Genomic DNA, 18,946 nt, shown 5'->3' on the forward strand with positions numbered 1-18,946 from the left:
GTATTAGTATTAGTATTAGTATTAGTATTAGTATTAGTATTAGTATTAGTATTAGTATTAGTATTAGTATTAGTATTAGTATTAGTATTAGTATTAGTATTAGTATTAGTATTAGTATTAGTATTAGTATTAGTATTAGTATTAGTATTAGTATTAGTATTAGTATTAGTATTAGTATTAGTATTAGTATTAGTATTAGTATTAGTATTAGTATTAGTATTAGTATTAGTATTAGTATTAGTATTAGTATTAGTATTAGTATTAGTATTAGTATTAGTATTAGTATTAGTATTAGTATTAGTATTAGTATTAGTATTAGTATTAGTATTAGTATTAGTATTAGTATTAGTATTAGTATTAGTATTAGTATTAGTATTAGTATTAGTATTAGTATTAGTATTAGTATTAGTATTAGTATTAGTATTAGTATTAGTATTAGTATTAGTATTAGTATTAGTATTAGTATTAGTATTAGTATTAGTATTAGTATTAGTATTAGTATTAGTATTAGTATTAGTATTAGTATTAGTATTAGTATTAGTATTAGTATTAGTATTAGTATTAGTATTAGTATTAGTATTAGTATTAGTATTAGTATTAGTATTAGTATTAGTATTAGTATTAGTATTAGTATTAGTATTAGTATTAGTATTAGTATTAGTATTAGTATTAGTATTAGTATTAGTATTAGTATTAGTATTAGTATTAGTATTAGTATTAGTATTAGTATTAGTATTAGTATTAGTATTAGTATTAGTATTAGTATTAGTATTAGTATTAGTATTAGTATTAGTATTAGTATTAGTATTAGTATTAGTATTAGTATTAGTATTAGTATTAGTATTAGTATTAGTATTAGTATTAGTATTAGTATTAGTATTAGTATTAGTATTAGTATTAGTATTAGTATTAGTATTAGTATTAGTATTAGTATTAGTATTAGTATTAGTATTAGTATTAGTATTAGTATTAGTATTAGTATTAGTATTAGTATTAGTATTAGTATTAGTATTAGTATTAGTATTAGTATTAGTATTAGTATTAGTATTAGTATTAGTATTAGTATTAGTATTAGTATTAGTATTAGTATTAGTATTAGTATTAGTATTAGTATTAGTATTAGTATTAGTATTAGTATTAGTATTAGTATTAGTATTAGTATTAGTATTAGTATTAGTATTAGTATTAGTATTAGTATTAGTATTAGTATTAGTATTAGTTGTTAGTGTTAGTGTTAGTGTTAGTGTTAGTGTTAGTGTTAGTGTTAGTGTTAGTGTTAGTGTTAGTGTTAGTGTTAGTGTTAGTGTTAGTGTTAGTGTTAGTGTTAGTGTTAGTGTTAGTGTTAGTGTTAGTGTTAGTGTTAGTGTTAGTGTTAGTGTTAGTGTTAGTGTTAGTGTTAGTGTTAGTGTTAGTGTTAGTGTTAGTGTTAGTGTTAGTGTTAGTGTTAGTGTTAGTGTTAGTGTTAGTGTTAGTGTTAGTGTTAGTGTTAGTGTTAGTGTTAGTGTTAGTGTTAGTGTTAGTGTTAGTGTTAGTGTTAGTGTTAGTGTTAGTGTTAGTGTTAGTGTTAGTGTTAGTGTTAGTGTTAGTGTTAGTGTTAGTGTTAGTGTTAGTGTTAGTGTTAGTGTTAGTGTTAGTGTTAGTGTTAGTGTTAGTGTTAGTGTTAGTGTTAGTGTTAGTGTTAGTGTTAGTGTTAGTGTTAGTGTTAGTGTTAGTGTTAGTGTTAGTGTTAGTGTTAGTGTTAGTGTTAGTGTTAGTGTTAGTGTTAGTGTTAGTGTTAGTGTTAGTGTTAGTGTTAGTGTTAGTGTTAGTGTTAGTGTTAGTGTTAGTGTTAGTGTTAGTGTTAGTGTTAGTGTTAGTGTTAGTGTTAGTGTTAGTGTTAGTGTTAGTGTTAGTGTTAGTGTTAGTGTTAGTGTTAGTGTTAGTGTTAGTGTTAGGGTTAGTGTTAGTGTTAGCGTTGTCATTAGTGTTAGTGTTAGAATTAGTGTTAGTTCTAGTGTTAGTGTTAGAGTTAGTTTTAGTGTTAATTCTACTGTTAGTGTTAGTGTTACAGTGTTAGTGTCAGTGTTAGTGTTAGAGTGTTAGAGTTAGTTCTAGTGTTAGTGTTGATGTTAGTGTTAGAGTGTTAGTGTTACAGTGTTAGTGTTAGAGTGTTAGTGTTAAAGTGTTAGTGTCAGTGTCAGTGTTAGAGTTGGTGCTAGTGTTAGCGTTAGTGTGTTAGTGTTATATTAGTATCGGGTGACGTACGAAACGAAAGATACCAAGTAGCTGTCGTGACCGATTTTAACATGACTAAGCCCAGGACTTATCTTAGTCCATCGTTTGTCTCAAGTTGACAATGGAGAACTGCCTTTAATGATTAAACAAGTCAAAACGGTGTTGAGTTCGGCCGGGTCGAACCTTTTATACCCTCCACCATAAATTATATTGAAACCAAATTTCTGCTATTTGGCTTAAAGTAAGGTCACATTAGGCAAATATTTGCCCCAGCGACAGTCAGTGTGTGCTTACTGAGAGCAAGTGAGCATAAATTTCAAAACATTATTTACGCTCACTTGCTCTCAGTAAGCCCACACTGACTTTCGCTGGAGCAAATATTTGCCTAATTTGACCTTACCTTAAGACTTTAAGACTTTATTAAATGTGGACCTGTTCCAACAATTCCCTGCCGGAATATTTTATATCCCCAAGAGAGCCTAAATACCAAATTTCAGCTATTTCAATAGACTAAAAACGGTGCTTTTAAAACAAATTTTAATGGAAGGTGCTAACACCTGGGAAGTTTTTGCGGATTCTGAAACTACAATGTTCATAGATGAGAAAAATCAAAAAAATAAAAAAAATCGGCGAGCGCTTTTTAAATAAATCGCGATTCAAGTTGACATTTTTAAGGGTTTTTTAGGTTTTCACGATTTTGCTTGGAAATCGCAATTCCTATCGAAATGGGTCTAAAGAAAATGTTGTAGCTATGAAAATTCTCTACAAGATTGATTTTTACATTATCTTCGTAGTTTTTACCGTTATTGAGATATAGAAGTTCAAATTAGGACAATGACGTGGCGGCATTATACTTTCAGGATCCGCAAAAACTTCCCAGGTGTAAGCACCTTCCATTTAAATTTGGTTCAAGAGCCCCATTAGCTAATGGGGCTTTATCAAAACATCCTGAACACACTAATTTCTGGAGGATAGGCTTGTAGATATTTGTCGGTGCAAGTCTACGGTTTGATAAAGCTCGCATAGATCGGTGTGGGAATTTTGAAGATTTTAGCCACATTACCCTATTGAAATAGCTGAATTTTGGTATTTAAGATCTTTGTGGGTATAAAATATTCCAGCAGAGAATTGTCGGGACTAGTCCACAGTTTAATATAGTCTTAGCCAAATTGCTAAAATCTTCAAAATACCGAAAATTAGGAGGCATCTTTATATAGAAGCTTTACCAAATCGCGGACATATACCAACAATTCTCGGAGGGAATGTTCTATAGCCCCGATGAAAACAAAATACCAAATTTCAACTATTTCGATTGCATAATGTGGCTAAAATCTTTAAAATACGAAAATCGGGAGGTATCCGTTCTATGCGGGCTATATCAAAACGTGGACCTGTACCGATAAATTTCTGAAGGAAAGTGTTGTGGCTCCAACGAATACTAAAAACGAAATTTCAGCCATTTCGGTGAGATTCATAAATGGACGTGGCTTTCACAAAAAACCCAATTGATCACACTGCGACAGATGGAAGAGCGTTCATTGATGTACTATCGATCCGAGGGGCGAATCGTATCATTACCTAGTTGAAGCAAAGGTACGTACCCAACTAGAAATGCAGTTACAATTCGGAGTTAAAACTCTCACACACCTCTACACTGGCACTAAGAAAGCCCTATCTCTAATCTATCTTCAGGAAGATATAAATTATATTTTTGCTCATTTCTATCAACTTACCATTGCACAACCTTTTCACCGATAACGATGGCAAGAGGGGAGCTTCCATAATCTTCGTATTATAACCAGGACTGGAGGTTTGACTGAAACTATCACTGGATATATTTGAGTCTTGGCGGAAATTGAATTTATGACGTGGCGGCACCATCGGACCATTGCCACTGCCAAAACGTGACATACCAAAGGCATCACTGGAGTCTTGATGACGCAATGCTGCCGCTGGACCCCCGCTTTTATTGATGCGCGAAGCATTCTGTAGCAGTGGGGCATCCATTAGATTTTTCGAATTATAACCGGGACTTGAGGTCACCGAAAAACTGTCACTGGACAAATTGGAATCTTGACGTTGATGTAATTTGGGATATTGTATGGGAGGTGGACGTTTACTGCGATTCAATTGGTTACGTATATTCATAGGTGGCTGTTGTTGTTGCTGCTGCGTAGTTTGGCTTTTCATTGCGGATGAGTCGTGCATTTCGAAATTTTGTACTCTAGCTGGTGGTATGGGTGGACGTTTCTGTTGTTGCTGTTGCGTAGTGTTGTGTTGCATTTGGGACTGTGGCTGCTGCTGCAGCTGGGAGGATGTTGGAGGTGCCAAAGGTGAAGTGCCGGAACCTGAAGCTGATATTGACATTGATGATCCGGTGGATATGCTAGAACCAGCCGATGCTGTGGACGATGTGGAGGTTGAATTGGGTACCGTGGAACCCCCCTTGGAATCAATGCTGTTGTTGAGGGATTGTTGTGACTGGCTTTGGCTGCCCAGTTTTTGCTGCTGGCCACCTCCCTGCTGCTGCTGTTTAGACGGTGATATCGATTGCGATTGTGGCATTTGGCCAGTTTTACGTTGAGCACGCACCGGCACTATGGGTAACTTATTGGTATTGTGGCTTAACTGCTGAATGTTGTTGTTATTCGCTGCCATATTACCTGTGGTTGTTGTTTGTTGGCTGTAGATGCCTGCATTCATTTCATTGTTATTCAAATTAAGCATCACCTCGTTTAAATTCATAGAACGTTCCATTTTAAACGACTCTTTGGCCAGCGGTGAATCAGCAGAGGTTTTTTCCGTTAGACAACTGTCGAGCGAGGATTGGGTGTCAACACTGGAGAAGCGACTACGAAAGTCAGCTGTGGTTGAGGTGGAGGCTAGACGTTCACTGTGTGAACCATAACCAGACGATGAGGTAATGCTCGAATCAACTGTACTGCTGGATGAACGATTCGAACGCTTGAGGGCTGTGCAAACGTCTCCGGTGAGGGCGGCCAACGTTTTGGCAGCCAAGGTGCCGTTAAATAGTTTACTCGAGGAATTATGTGACAGCTTAACGGGCGTGGAGTTCAATGACTCTTCGAAAACTGAATTTTCCAAACTCATGCGGTCATCATCGGATAGGCCACCCGTATCATAACCCGTAACACTGCCACCATCTGAGTAAGCGGAGCGTGCATTCAAATCAACAAAGAGATGCCCACCAGACGATGTATTTGTCAATGGATTATTGGCTTCAATGTTTGGGTTGGCAAAGTAGGCAGCACTTCCACCTGTCGCACGTCCCGTTGAGGGTAGATTTTGCAATGGAATCTGGGGATAGACGAACGCCGTGCCAGTTGTAGTCTGTTGTTTGCCCTGTTTGGTGGGTGTTTGAGTGAGCGAAGCAGCCGATGAGGGAGGTGTGGGTTCGCAGGAATCTGCTCCACCGTTAGATGAGGCAATGCTACCACAACTATTCACAGAGTTCCAGGTAAATTTCGAATGAAATGTTCGTTTGGGAATGGGTGGTGGAGTTGCAGAATTTAATGAGAAGGATGTCTGCTGTTGTTGTTGGGCTTGTCCTAGAATGTGATGCTGCTGCTGTTGTTGTTGTCTACTATTTAGGTTGGCTATGAAATCTGAATTTTGCCTATTCTTGGCTGGTGTAGATTTTGTTGTCGCATTCACCTGTTTTTTCGCAAACACAAACAAAACGTTGTGGACGGGAGAAATGGTGGGGTGGCGGGGATGAGATTGTGGAGAAATAGAAAAAAGTTTATGCATAAATATTATTTTATTTACACGAGGATATAATGTGTGTAGTTGTAGTTGTAGTGGTAGTAATATAAAAAAAAATAAAAAAATAAAATGAAGGTAGGTGCAAGGTGCAATCATAGATACAGTGTGCAAAATTAATATAGGTGCAGTTTGTGTTAACAAAATATATGGTTGTAACTTATAAAACGAAAATGTATGGGAAATGATTCAAAGAGTTGTAAGTGAATTAGTTTGTATAAAATCTAAAATATATTAGTAAGGAAAAGGATTGGCGGAAGTGCAAGTCTAAAGCTACATTTAATTTTAATTTAATCAAAACAAGAAAAAAAATTATTTGAAACCTCATGCCTCAACACGTGGAATTTTTAAATCAATTATATCTAAGATACCTTAGACCTTAACACGTGGTTTTTTTAAATCAATTATTTCTAGGATACCTTAGACCTCAACGTGTGGATTTTTTAAAGAATTTTTTCTATAAAACCTCAGGTCTCAACACTTGAATTTTTAAAGAATTTTTTTCTAACAACACGTGGATTTTTTAAAGAATTTTTTTCTAAAAATACGTGGATTTTTTAAAGAATTTTTTTCTAAAATACCTCAGGCCTCAACACGTGGATTTTTTAAAGAATTTTTTTCTAACAATAAGTGGATTTTTAAAGTTTTTTCTAAAACATATCCGGCCTCATCACTGCGATTTAAAAAAAATTCTAAAATACCTCATCACGGCGATTTAAAAAAAATTCTAAAATACCTCAGGCCTCAACACGTGGATTTTTTAAAGAATTTCTTTTCCTAAAATACCTTAGGCCTCAACACGTGGATTTTTTAAAGAATTTTTTTCTAAAATACCTCAGGCCTCATCACGTGGATTTTTTAAAGAATTTTTTTCTAAAATACCTCTGCCCTCAACACGTTGATTTTTTAAAGAATTTTTTTCTAAAATACCTCAGGCCTCATCACGTGGATTTTTTAAAGAATTTTTTTCTAAAATACCTCAGCCCTCAACACGTTGATTTTTTAAAGAATTTTTTTCTAAAATACCTCAGGCCTCAACACGTGGATTTTGTACAGAAATTTTTTCTAAAATACCTCAGTCCTCAACACGTGGATTTTTAAAGAATTTTTTCTAAAATACCTCAGGCCTCAACACGTGGATTTTTTAAAGAATTCTTTTCTAAAATACCTCAGGCCTCAACACGTGGATTTTTTAAAGAATTTTTTTCTAAAATACCTCAGCCCTCAACACGTTGATTTTTTAAAGAATTTTTTTCTAAAATACCTCAGCCCTCAACACGTTGATTTTTTAAAGAATTTTTTTCTAAAATACCTCAGTCCTCAACACGTGGATTTTTTAAAGAATTTTTTTCTAAAATACCTCAGGCCTCATCTCGTGGATTTTTTAAAGAATTTTTTTCTAAAATACCTCAGGCCTCAACACGTGGATTTTTTAAAGATTTTTTTTCTAAAATACCTCAGGCCTCAACACGTGGATTTTTTAAAGATTTTTTTTCTAAAATACCTCAGGCCTCAACACGTGGATTTTTTAAAGATTTTTTTCTAAAATACCTCAGGCCCCAACACGTGGATTTTTTAAAGAATTTTTTTCTAAAATACCTCAGGCCTCAACACGTGGATTTTTTAAAAAATTTTTTTCTAAAATACCTCAGGCCCCAACACGTGGTTTTTTTAAAGAATTTTTTTCTAAAATACCTTAGGCCTCAACACGTGGATTTTTTAAAGAATTTTTTTCTAAAATACCTCAGGCCTCAACACGTGGATTTTTTAAAGATTTTTTTTCTAAAATACCTCAGGCCTCAACACGTGGATTTTTTAAAGATTTTTTTTTCTAAAATACCTTAGGCCTCAACACGTGGATTTTTTAAAGAATTTTTTTCTAAAATACCTCAGGCCTCAACACGTGGATTTTTTAAAGAATTATTTTTTTAAATACCTCAGGATTAAACACGTGGATTTTTTAAAGATTTTTTTTCTAAAATACCTCAGGCCTCAACACGTGGATTTTTTAAAGAATTTTTTTCTAAAATACCTCAGGGCTCAACACGTGGATTTTTTAAAGAATTTTTTTTCTAAAATACCTCAGGCCTCAACACGTGGATTTTTTAAAGAATTTTTTTCTAAAATACTTCAGGCCTCAACACGTGGATTTTTAAAAGAAATTTTTTCTAAAATACCTCAGGTCTTAACACGTGGATTTTTTAAAGAATTTTTTTCTAAAATACCTCAGGTCTTAACACGTGGATTTTTTAAAGAATTTTTTCTAAAATACCTCAGGCCTCAACACGTGGATTTTTTAAAGAATTTTTTCTAAAATACCTCAGGCCTCAACACGTGGATTTTTTAAAGAATTTTTTCTAAAATACCTCAGGCCTCAATACGTGGATTTTTTAAATAAATTTTTTCTAGAATACCTCAGGCCTCAACACGTGGATTTTTCAAAGAATTTTTTTCTAAAATACCTCAGGCCTCAACGCGTGGTTTTTTAAAGATTTTTTTCTAGAATACCTCAGGCCTCAACATGTGGATTTTTTAAAGATTTTTTCTAAAATACCTCAGGCCTCAACACGTGGATTTTTTAAAGTTTTTTTCTAAAATACGTAAGGCCTCAACACGTGGATTTTTTAAAGTTTTTTCTAAAATACCTCAGGCCTCAACGCGTGGTTTTTTAAAGATTTTTTTCTAAAATACCTCAGGCCTCAACATGTGGATTTTTTAAAGATTTTTTCTAAATTACTTCAGGCCTCAACACGTGGATTTTTTAAGGGTTTTTTTTTTTTCTAAAATACCTCAGGCCTCAACACGTGGATTTTTTAAAGAAATTTTTTCTAAAATACCTCCGGCCTTAAAACGTGGATTTTTTAAAGAATTTTTTTCTAAAATACCTCAGGCCCCAACACGTGGATTTTTTAAAGAATTTTTTTTTTCTAAAATAACTCAGGCCTTAACACGTGGATTTTTTAAAGAGTTTTTTTTCTAAAATAACTCAGGCCTCAACACGTGGATTTTTTAAAGAGTTTTTTTTTTTAAATACCTCAGGCCTCAACAAGTGGATTTTTTAAAGAATTTTTTTCTAAAATACATCAGTCATCAACACGTGGATTTTTTAAAGATTTTTTTCTAAAATACCTCAGGTCTCAACACGTGGATTTTTTAAAGAATTTGTTTCTAAAATACCTCAGGTCTCAACACGTGGATTTTTTAAAGAATTTTTTTCTAAAGTACCTCAGGCCTCAACACGTGGATTTTTTAAAGAATTTTTTCTAAATAACCTCAGGCCTCAACACGTGGATTTTTTAAAGAATTTTTTCTAAATAACCTCAGGCCTCAACACGTTGATTTTGTTAAAGAATTCTTTTCTAAAATATCTCAGGCCTCAACACGTGGATTTTTTAAAGAAATTTTTTTCTAAAATACCTCAGGCCTCAACACGTGGATTTTTTAAAGAAATTTTTTTCTAAAATACCTCAGGCCTCAACACGTGGATTTTTTAAAGAAAATTTTTTCTAAAATACCTGAGGCCTCAACACGTGCATTTTTTAAAGAATTTTTTTCTAAAATACCTGAGGCCTCAACACGTGCATTTTTTAAAGAATTTTTTTCTATAATACCTCAGGTCTCAACTCGTGAATTTTCTAAAGAACTTTTTTCTAAAATACCTCAGGCCTCAACACGTGGATTTTTTAAAGAATTTTTTTCTAAAATACCCCAGACCTCAACAGGTGGATTTTTTAAAGATTTTTTTTTCTAAAATAACTCATGCCTCAACACGTGGGTTTTTTAAAGATTTTTTTTCTAAAATACCTCAGGCCTCAACACGTGGATTTCTTAAAGAATTTTTTTCTAAAATACCTCAGGCCTCAAAACGTAAATTTTTTAAAGAATTTTTTTCTAAAATACCTCAGGCCTCAACATGTGGATTTTTTAAAGATTTTTTTCTAAAACACCTCAGGCCTCCACACGTGGATTTTTTAAAGATTTTTTTCTAAGGCCTCAACACGTGGATTTCTTAAAGATTTTTTTCTAAGGCCTCAACACGTGGATTTTTTAAAGATTTTTTTTTTTCTAAAATACCTCAGGCCTCAACACGTGGATTTTTTAAAGAATTTTTTTTTAAATGCCTCAGGCCTCAACACGTGCATTTTTTAAAGAATTTTTTCTAAGGCCTCAACACGTGCATTTTTTAAAGAATTTTTTCTAAGGCCTCAACACGTGCATTTTTTAAAGAATTTTTTCTAAAATACCTCAGGCCTCAACACGTGGATTTTTTAAAGATTTTTTTTTCTAAAATACCTCAGGCCTCAACACGTGGATTTTTTAAGAATTTTTTTCTAAAATACCTCAGGCCTCAACACGTGGATTTTTTAAGAATTTTTTTTCTAAAATACCTCAGGCCTCAACACGCGGATTTTTTAAAGATTTTTTCCTGGATTTTTTAAGAATTTTTTTTCTAAGGCCTCAACACGTGGATTTTTTAAAGAATTTTTTTCTAAAATACCTCAGGCCTCAACACGTGGATTTTTTAAAGAATTTTTTCTAAAATACCTCAGGCCTCAACAGGTGAATTTTTAAAAATTTTTTTCTGGATTTTTTAAGAATTTTTTTCTAAGGCCTCAACACGTGGATTTTTTAAAGAATTTTTTTCTAAAATACCTCAGGCCTCAACACGTGGATTTTTTAAAAATTTTTTTTCTAAAATACCTCAGGCCTCAACACGTGGATTTTTTAAAGAATTTTTTTTCTAAAATACCTCAGGCCTCAACACGTGAATTTTTTGGTGGATTTAGGTGGATTTTTTAAAGATTTTTTTCTAAAATACCTCAGGCCTCAACACGTGGATTTTTTAAAGATTTTTTTTCTAAAATACCTCAGGCCTCAACACGTGGATTTTTTAAAGAATTTGTTTCTAAAATACCTCAGGCCCCAAAACGTAAATTTTTTAAAGAATTTTTTTCTAAAATACTTCAGGCCTCAACACGTGGATTTTTTTGAAGAATTTTTTTTTCTAAAATACCTCAGGCCTCAACACGTGCATTTTTTAAAGAATTTTTTCTAAGGCCTCAACACGTGCATTTTTTAAACATTTTTTTTCTAAAATACCTCAGGACTCAACGCGTGGATTTTTTAAAGAATTTTTTCTAAAATACCTCAGGCCTCAACACGTGGATTTTTTAAAGAATTTTTTCTAAAATACCTCAGGCCTCAACACGTGGTTTTTTTTAAGATTTTTTTCTAAAAGACCTCAGGCCTCAACACGTGGATTTTTTAAGATTTTTTTTCTAAAATACCTCAGGCCTCAACACGTGGATTTTTTAAGAATTTTTTTCTAAAATACCTCAGGCCTCAACACGTGGATTTTTAAAGATTTTTTTTCTAAAATACCTCAGGCCTCAACACGTGGATTTTTTAAAGAATTTTTTTCTAAAATACCTCAGGCCTCAACACGTGGATTTTTTTTAAGATTTTTTTTTTCTAAAATACCTCAGGCCTCAACACGTGGATTTTTTAAGAATTTTTTTCTAAAATACCTCAGGCCTCAACACGTGGATTTTTTAAAGAATTTTTTTCTAAAATACCTCAGGCCTCAACACGTGGATTTTTTTAAGATTTTTTTTTCTAAAATACCTCAGGCCTCAACACGTGGATTTTTTAAGAATTTTTTTCTAAAATACCTCAGGCCTCAACACGTGGATTTTTTAAAGAATTTTTTTCTAAAATAACTCAGGCCTCAACACGTGGATTTTTTAAGAATTTTTTTCTAAAATACCTCAGGCCTCAACACGTGGATTTTTTAAGAATTTTTTTCTAAAATACCTCAGGCCTCAACACGTGGATTTTTTAAGAATTTTTTTCTAAAATACCTCAGGCCTCAACACGTGGATTTTTTAAGATTTTTTTTTTAAATACCTCAGGCCTCAACACGTGGATTTTTTAAGAATTTTTTTCTAAAATACCTCAGGCCTCAACACGTGGATTTTTTAAGATTTTTTTCTAAAATACCTCAGGCCTCAACACGTGGATTTTTTAAGAATTTTTTTCTAAAATACCTCAGGCCTCAACACGTGGATTTTTTAAGAATTTTTTTCTAAAATACCTCAGGCTTCAACACGTGGATTTTTTAAGAATTTTTTTCTAAAATACCTCAGGCCTCAACACGTGGATTTTTTAACGATTTTTTTTTCTAAAATAACTCAGGCCTCAACACGTGGATTTTTTAAAGAATTTTTTTTCTAAAATACCTCAGGCCCCAACACGTGGATTTTTTAAAGAATTTTTTTCTAAAATACCTCAGGCCCCAACACGTGGATTTTTTAAAGAATTTTTTTCTAAAATACCTCAGGCCCCAACACGTGGATTTTTTAACGATTTTTTTTTCTAAAATACCTCAGGCCTCAACACGTGGATTTTTTAAGAATTTTTTTCTAAAATACCTCAGGCTTCAACACGTGGATTTTTTAAGAATTTTTTTCTAAAATACCTCAGGCCTCAACACGTGGATTTTTTAAGAATTTTTTTCTAAAATACCTCAGGCCCCAACACGTGGATTTTTTAAGAATTTTTTTCTAAAATACCTCAGGCCTCAACACGTGGATTTTTTAAGATTTTTTTTTCTAAAATACCTCAGGCCTCAACACGTGGATTTTTTAAGAATTTTTTTCTAAAATACCTCAGGCCTCAACACGTGGATTTTTTAAGAATTTTTTTCTAAAATACCTCAGGCCTCAACACGTGGATTTTTTAAAGAATTTTTTTCTAAAATACCTCAGGCCTCAACACGTGGATTTTTTTAAGATTTTTTTTTCTAAAATACCTCAGGCCTCAACACGTGGATTTTTTAAAGAATTTTTTTCTAAAATACCTCAGGCCTCAACACGTGGATTTTTTAAGAATTTTTTTCTAAAATACCTCAGGCCTCAACACGTGGATTTTTAAAGAATTTTTTTCTAAAATACCTCAGGCCTCAACACGAGGATTTTTTAAAGAATTTTTTTCTAAAATACCTCAGGCCTCAACACGTGGATTTTTTAAAGAATTTTTTTCTAAAATACCTCAGGCCTCAAAACGTGGATTTTTTAAAGATTTTTTTTTCTAAAATACCTCAGGCCTCAACACGTGGATTTTTTAAAGAATTTTTTTCTAAAATACCTCAGGCCCCAACACGTGGATTTTTTAAAGAATTTTTTTTCTAAAATATCTCAGGCCTCAACACGTAGATTTTTTTAAAGATTTTTTTCTAAAATACCTCAGGCCTCAACACGTGGATTTTTTTAAAGAATTTTTTTCTAAAGTACCTCAGGCCTCAACACGTGGATTTTTTAAAGAATTTTTTTCTAAAGTACCTCAGGCCTCAACACGTGAATTTTTTTCTAAAGTACCTCAGGTCTCAACACGTGGACTTTTTAAAGAATTTTTTTCTAAAATACCTCAGGCCTCAACACGAGGATTTTTTAAAGAATTTTTTTCTAAAATACCTCAGGCCTCAACACGTGGATTTTTTAAAGAATTTTTTTCTAAAATACCTCAGGCCTCAAAACGTGGATTTTTTAAAGATTTTTTTTTCTAAAATACCTCAGGCCTCAACACGTGGATTTTTTAAAGAATTTTTTTCTAAAATACCTCAGGCCTCAACACGTGAATTTTTTGTTCTAAAATACCTCAGGCCTCAACACGTGGAATTTTTAAAAAATTTCTTTTTCTAAAATACCCCAGGCCTCAACACGTGGATTATTTAAAGAATTTTTTTCTAAAATACCTCAGGCCTCAACACGTGGATGTTTTAAAGAATTTTTTCTAAAGTACCTCAGGCCTCAACACGGGGATTTAAAAAAAAATCTAAAATACCTCAGGTCTCAACATGTGGATTTTTTAAAGATTTTTTTCTAAAGTACCTCAGGTCTCAACACGTGGACTTTTTAAAGAATTTTTTTCTAAAATACCTCAGGCCTCAACACGAGGATTTTTTAAAGAATTTTTTTCTAAAATACCTCAGGCCTCAACACGTGGATTTTTTAAAGAATTTTTTTCTAAAATACCTCAGGCCTCAAAACGTGGATTTTTTAAAGATTTTTTTTTCTAAAATACCTCAGGCCTCAACACGTGGATTTTTTAAAGAATTTTTTTCTAAAATACCTCAGGCCTCAACACGTGGAATTTTTAAAAAATTTCTTTTTCTAAAATACCCCAGGCCTCAACACGTGGATTATTTAAAGAATTTTTTTCTAAAATACCTCAGGCCTCAACACGTGGATGTTTTAAAGAATTTTTTCTAAAGTACCTCAGGCCTCAACACGGGGATTTAAAAAAAAATCTAAAATACCTCAGGTCTCAACATGTGGATTTTTTAAAGATTTTTTTCTAAAATACCTCAGGCCTCAACACGTGGATTTTTTAAAGAATTTTTTTCTAAAATACCTCAGGCCCCAAAACGTAAATTTTTTAAAGAATTTTTTTCTAAAATACTTCAGGCCTCAACACGTGGATTTTTTTGAAGAATTTTTTTTTCTAAAATACCTCAGGCCTCAACACGTGCATTTTTTAAAGAATTTTTTCTAAGGCCTCAACACGTGCATTTTTTAAACATTTTTTTTCTAAAATACCTCAGGACTCAACGCGTGGATTTTTTAAAGAATTTTTTCTAAAATACCTCAGGCCTCAACACGTGGATTTTTTTAAAGAATTTTTTCTAAAATACCTCAGGCCTCAACACGTGGTTTTTTTTAAGATTTTTTTCTAAAAGACCTCAGGCCTCAACACGTGGATTTTTTAAGATTTTTTTTCTAAAATACCTCAGGCCTCAACACGTGGATTTTTTAAGAATTTTTTTCTAAAATACCTCAGGCCTCAACACGTGGATTTTTAAAGATTTTTTTTCTAAAATACCTCAGGCCTCAACACGTGGATTTTTTAAAGAATTTTTTTCTAAAATACCTCAGGCCTCAACACGTGGATTTTTTTTAAGATTTTTTTTTTCTAAAATACCTCAGGCCTCAACACGTGGATTTTTTAAGAATTTTTTTCTAAAATACCTCAGGCCTCAACACGTGGATTTTTTAAAGAATTTTTTTCTAAAATACCTCAGGCCTCAACACGTGGATTTTTTTAAGATTTTTTTTTCTAAAATACCTCAGGCCTCAACACGTGGATTTTTTAAGAATTTTTTTCTAAAATACCTCAGGCCTCAACACGTGGATTTTTTAAAGAATTTTTTTCTAAAATAACTCAGGCCTCAACACGTGGATTTTTTAAGAATTTTTTTCTAAAATACCTCAGGCCTCAACACGTGGATTTTTTAAGAATTTTTTTCTAAAATACCTCAGGCCTCAACACGTGGATTTTTTAAGAATTTTTTTCTAAAATACCTCAGGCCTCAACACGTGGATTTTTTAAGATTTTTTTTTTAAATACCTCAGGCCTCAACACGTGGATTTTTTAAGAATTTTTTTCTAAAATACCTCAGGCCTCAACACGTGGATTTTTTAAGATTTTTTTCTAAAATACCTCAGGCCTCAACACGTGGATTTTTTAAGAATTTTTTTCTAAAATACCTCAGGCCTCAACACGTGGATTTTTTAAGAATTTTTTTCTAAAATACCTCAGGCTTCAACACGTGGATTTTTTAAGAATTTTTTTCTAAAATACCTCAGGCCTCAACACGTGGATTTTTTAACGATTTTTTTTTCTAAAATAACTCAGGCCTCAACACGTGGATTTTTTAAAGAATTTTTTTTCTAAAATACCTCAGGCCCCAACACGTGGATTTTTTAAAGAATTTTTTTCTAAAATACCTCAGGCCCCAACACGTGGATTTTTTAAAGAATTTTTTTCTAAAATACCTCAGGCCCCAACACGTGGATTTTTTAACGATTTTTTTTTCTAAAATACCTCAGGCCTCAACACGTGGATTTTTTAAGAATTTTTTTCTAAAATACCTCAGGCTTCAACACGTGGATTTTTTAAGAATTTTTTTCTAAAATACCTCAGGCCTCAACACGTGGATTTTTTAAGAATTTTTTTCTAAAATACCTCAGGCCCCAACACGTGGATTTTTTAAGAATTTTTTTCTAAAATACCTCAGGCCTCAACACGTGGATTTTTTAAGATTTTTTTTTCTAAAATACCTCAGGCCTCAACACGTGGATTTTTTAAGAATTTTTTTCTAAAATACCTCAGGCCTCAACACGTGGATTTTTTAAGAATTTTTTTCTAAAATACCTCAGGCCTCAACACGTGGATTTTTTAAAGAATTTTTTTCTAAAATACCTCAGGCCTCAACACGTGGATTTTTTTAAGATTTTTTTTTCTAAAATACCTCAGGCCTCAACACGTGGATTTTTTAAAGAATTTTTTTCTAAAATACCTCAGGCCTCAACACGTGGATTTTTTAAGAATTTTTTTCTAAAATACCTCAGGCCTCAACACGTGGATTTTTAAAGAATTTTTTTCTAAAATACCTCAGGCCTCAACACGAGGATTTTTTAAAGAATTTTTTTCTAAAATACCTCAGGCCTCAACACGTGGATTTTTTAAAGAATTTTTTTCTAAAATACCTCAGGCCTCAAAACGTGGATTTTTTAAAGATTTTTTTTTCTAAAATACCTCAGGCCTCAACACGTGGATTTTTTAAAGAATTTTTTTCTAAAATACCTCAGGCCCCAACACGTGGATTTTTTAAAGAATTTTTTTTCTAAAATATCTCAGGCCTCAACACGTAGATTTTTTTAAAGATTTTTTTCTAAAATACCTCAGGCCTCAACACGTGGATTTTTTTAAAGAATTTTTTTCTAAAGTACCTCAGGCCTCAACACGTGGATTTTTTAAAGAATTTTTTTCTAAAGTACCTCAGGCCTCAACACGTGAATTTTTTTCTAAAGTACCTCAGGTCTCAACACGTGGACTTTTTAAAGAATTTTTTTCTAAAATACCTCAGGCCTCAACACGAGGATTTTTTAAAGAATTTTTTTCTAAAATACCTCAGGCCTCAACACGTGGATTTTTTAAAGAATTTTTTTCTAAAATACCTCAGGCCTCAAAACGTGGATTTTTTAAAGATTTTTTTTTCTAAAATACCTCAGGCCTCAACACGTGGATTTTTTAAAGAATTTTTTTCTAAAATACCTCAGGCCTCAACACGTGAATTTTTTGTTCTAAAATACCTCAGGCCTCAACACGTGGAATTTTTAAAAAATTTCTTTTTCTAAAATACCCCAGGCCTCAACACGTGGATTATTTAAAGAATTTTTTTCTAAAATACCTCAGGCCTCAACACGTGGATGTTTTAAAGAATTTTTTCTAAAGTACCTCAGGCCTCAACACGGGGATTTAAAAAAAAATCTAAAATACCTCAGGTCTCAACATGTGGATTTTTTAAAGATTTTTTTCTAAAGTACCTCAGGTCTCAACACGTGGACTTTTTAAAGAATTTTTTTCTAAAATACCTCAGGCCTCAACACGAGGATTTTTTAAAGAATTTTTTTCTAAAATACCTCAGGCCTCAACACGTGGATTTTTTAAAGAATTTTTTTCTAAAATACCTCAGGCCTCAAAACGTGGATTTTTTAAAGATTTTTTTTTCTAAAATACCTCAGGCCTCAACACGTGGATTTTTTAAAGAATTTTTTTCTAAAATACCTCAGGCCTCAACACGTGGAATTTTTAAAAAATTTCTTTTTCTAAAATACCCCAGGCCTCAACACGTGGATTATTTAAAGAATTTTTTTCTAAAATACCTCAGGCCTCAACACGTGGATGTTTTAAAGAATTTTTTCTAAAGTACCTCAGGCCTCAACACGGGGATTTAAAAAAAAATCTAAAATACCTCAGGTCTCAACATGTGGATTTTTTAAAGATTTTTTTCTAAAATACCTCAGGCCTCAACACGTGGATTTGTTAAAGAATATTTTTCTAAAATACCTCAGGTTTCAACACGTGGATTTTTTAAAGAATTTTTTTCTAAAATACCTCAGGCCTCAACAAGTGGATTTTTTAAAGAATTTTTTCTAAAGTACCTCAGGCCTCAACACGGGGATTTAAAAAAAAATCTAAAATACCTCAGGTCTCAACATGTGGATTTTTTAAAGATTTTTTTCTAAAATACCTCAGGCCTCAACACGTGGATTTTTTAAAGAATATTTTTCTAAAATACCTCAGGCCTCAACACTTGGATTTTTAAAAGAATTTTTTTCTAAAATACCTCAGGCCTCAACAAGTGGATTTTTTAAAGAATTTTTTTCTAAAATACCTCAGGCCTCAACACGTGGATGTTTTAAAGAATTTTTTCTAAAGTACCTCAGGCCTCAACACGGGGATTTAAAAAAAAAAATCTAAAATACCTCAGGTCTCAACATGTGGATTTTTTAAAGATTTTTTTCTAAAATACCTCAGGCCTCAACACGTGGATTTGTTAAAGAATATTTTTCTAAAATACCTCAGGTTTCAACACGTGGATTTTTTAAAGAATTTTTTTCTAAAATACCTCAGGCCTCAACAAGTGGATTTTTTAAAGAATTTTTTCTAAAGTACCTCAGGCCTCAACACGGGGATTTAAAAAAAAATCTAAAATACCTCAGGTCTCAACATGTGGATTTTTTAAAGATTTTTTTCTAAAATACCTCAGGCCTCAACACGTGGATTTTTTAAAGAATATTTTTCTAAAATACCTCAGGCCTCAACACTTGGATTTTTAAAAGAATTTTTTTCTAAAATACCTCAGGCCTCAACAAGAGGATTTTTTAAAGAATTTTTTTCTAAAATACCTCAGGCCTCAACACGTGGATTTTTTAAAGAATTTTTTTCTAAAATACCTCAGGCCTCAACACGTGGATTTTTTAAAGAATTTTTTCTAAAATGCCTCAGGCCTCAACACGTGGATTTTTTAAAGAATTTTTTTTCTAAAATACCTCAGGCCTCAACAAGTGGATTTTTTAAAGAATTTTGTTAAAATACCTCAGGA

At 32.5% G+C, this 18,946-nt stretch overlaps 1 protein-coding gene across 4 annotated transcripts in view; it reads right to left on the minus strand.

Moving 5' to 3' along the window:
• The window catches only part of Corin (corin serine peptidase), a 300,751-nt gene that overhangs the window by 10,979 nt on the left and 270,826 nt on the right, over positions 1 to 18,946 (minus strand). For all 4 annotated transcript variants that reach the window (XM_073957346.1, XM_073957342.1, XM_073957345.1 and 1 more), the window contains one exon: positions 3,948 to 5,889. In XM_073957346.1, coding sequence (XP_073813447.1) covers positions 3,948 to 5,889 — 1,942 coding nt within the window. The remainder of the gene's footprint in view (positions 1 to 3,947; positions 5,890 to 18,946) is intronic.

Source organism: Musca autumnalis, unplaced genomic scaffold, assembly GCF_047663935.1.
Source record: "Musca autumnalis isolate F117 unplaced genomic scaffold, ASM4766393v1 scaffold_5, whole genome shotgun sequence".
NCBI classification, from domain to species: domain Eukaryota; kingdom Metazoa; phylum Arthropoda; class Insecta; order Diptera; family Muscidae; genus Musca; species Musca autumnalis.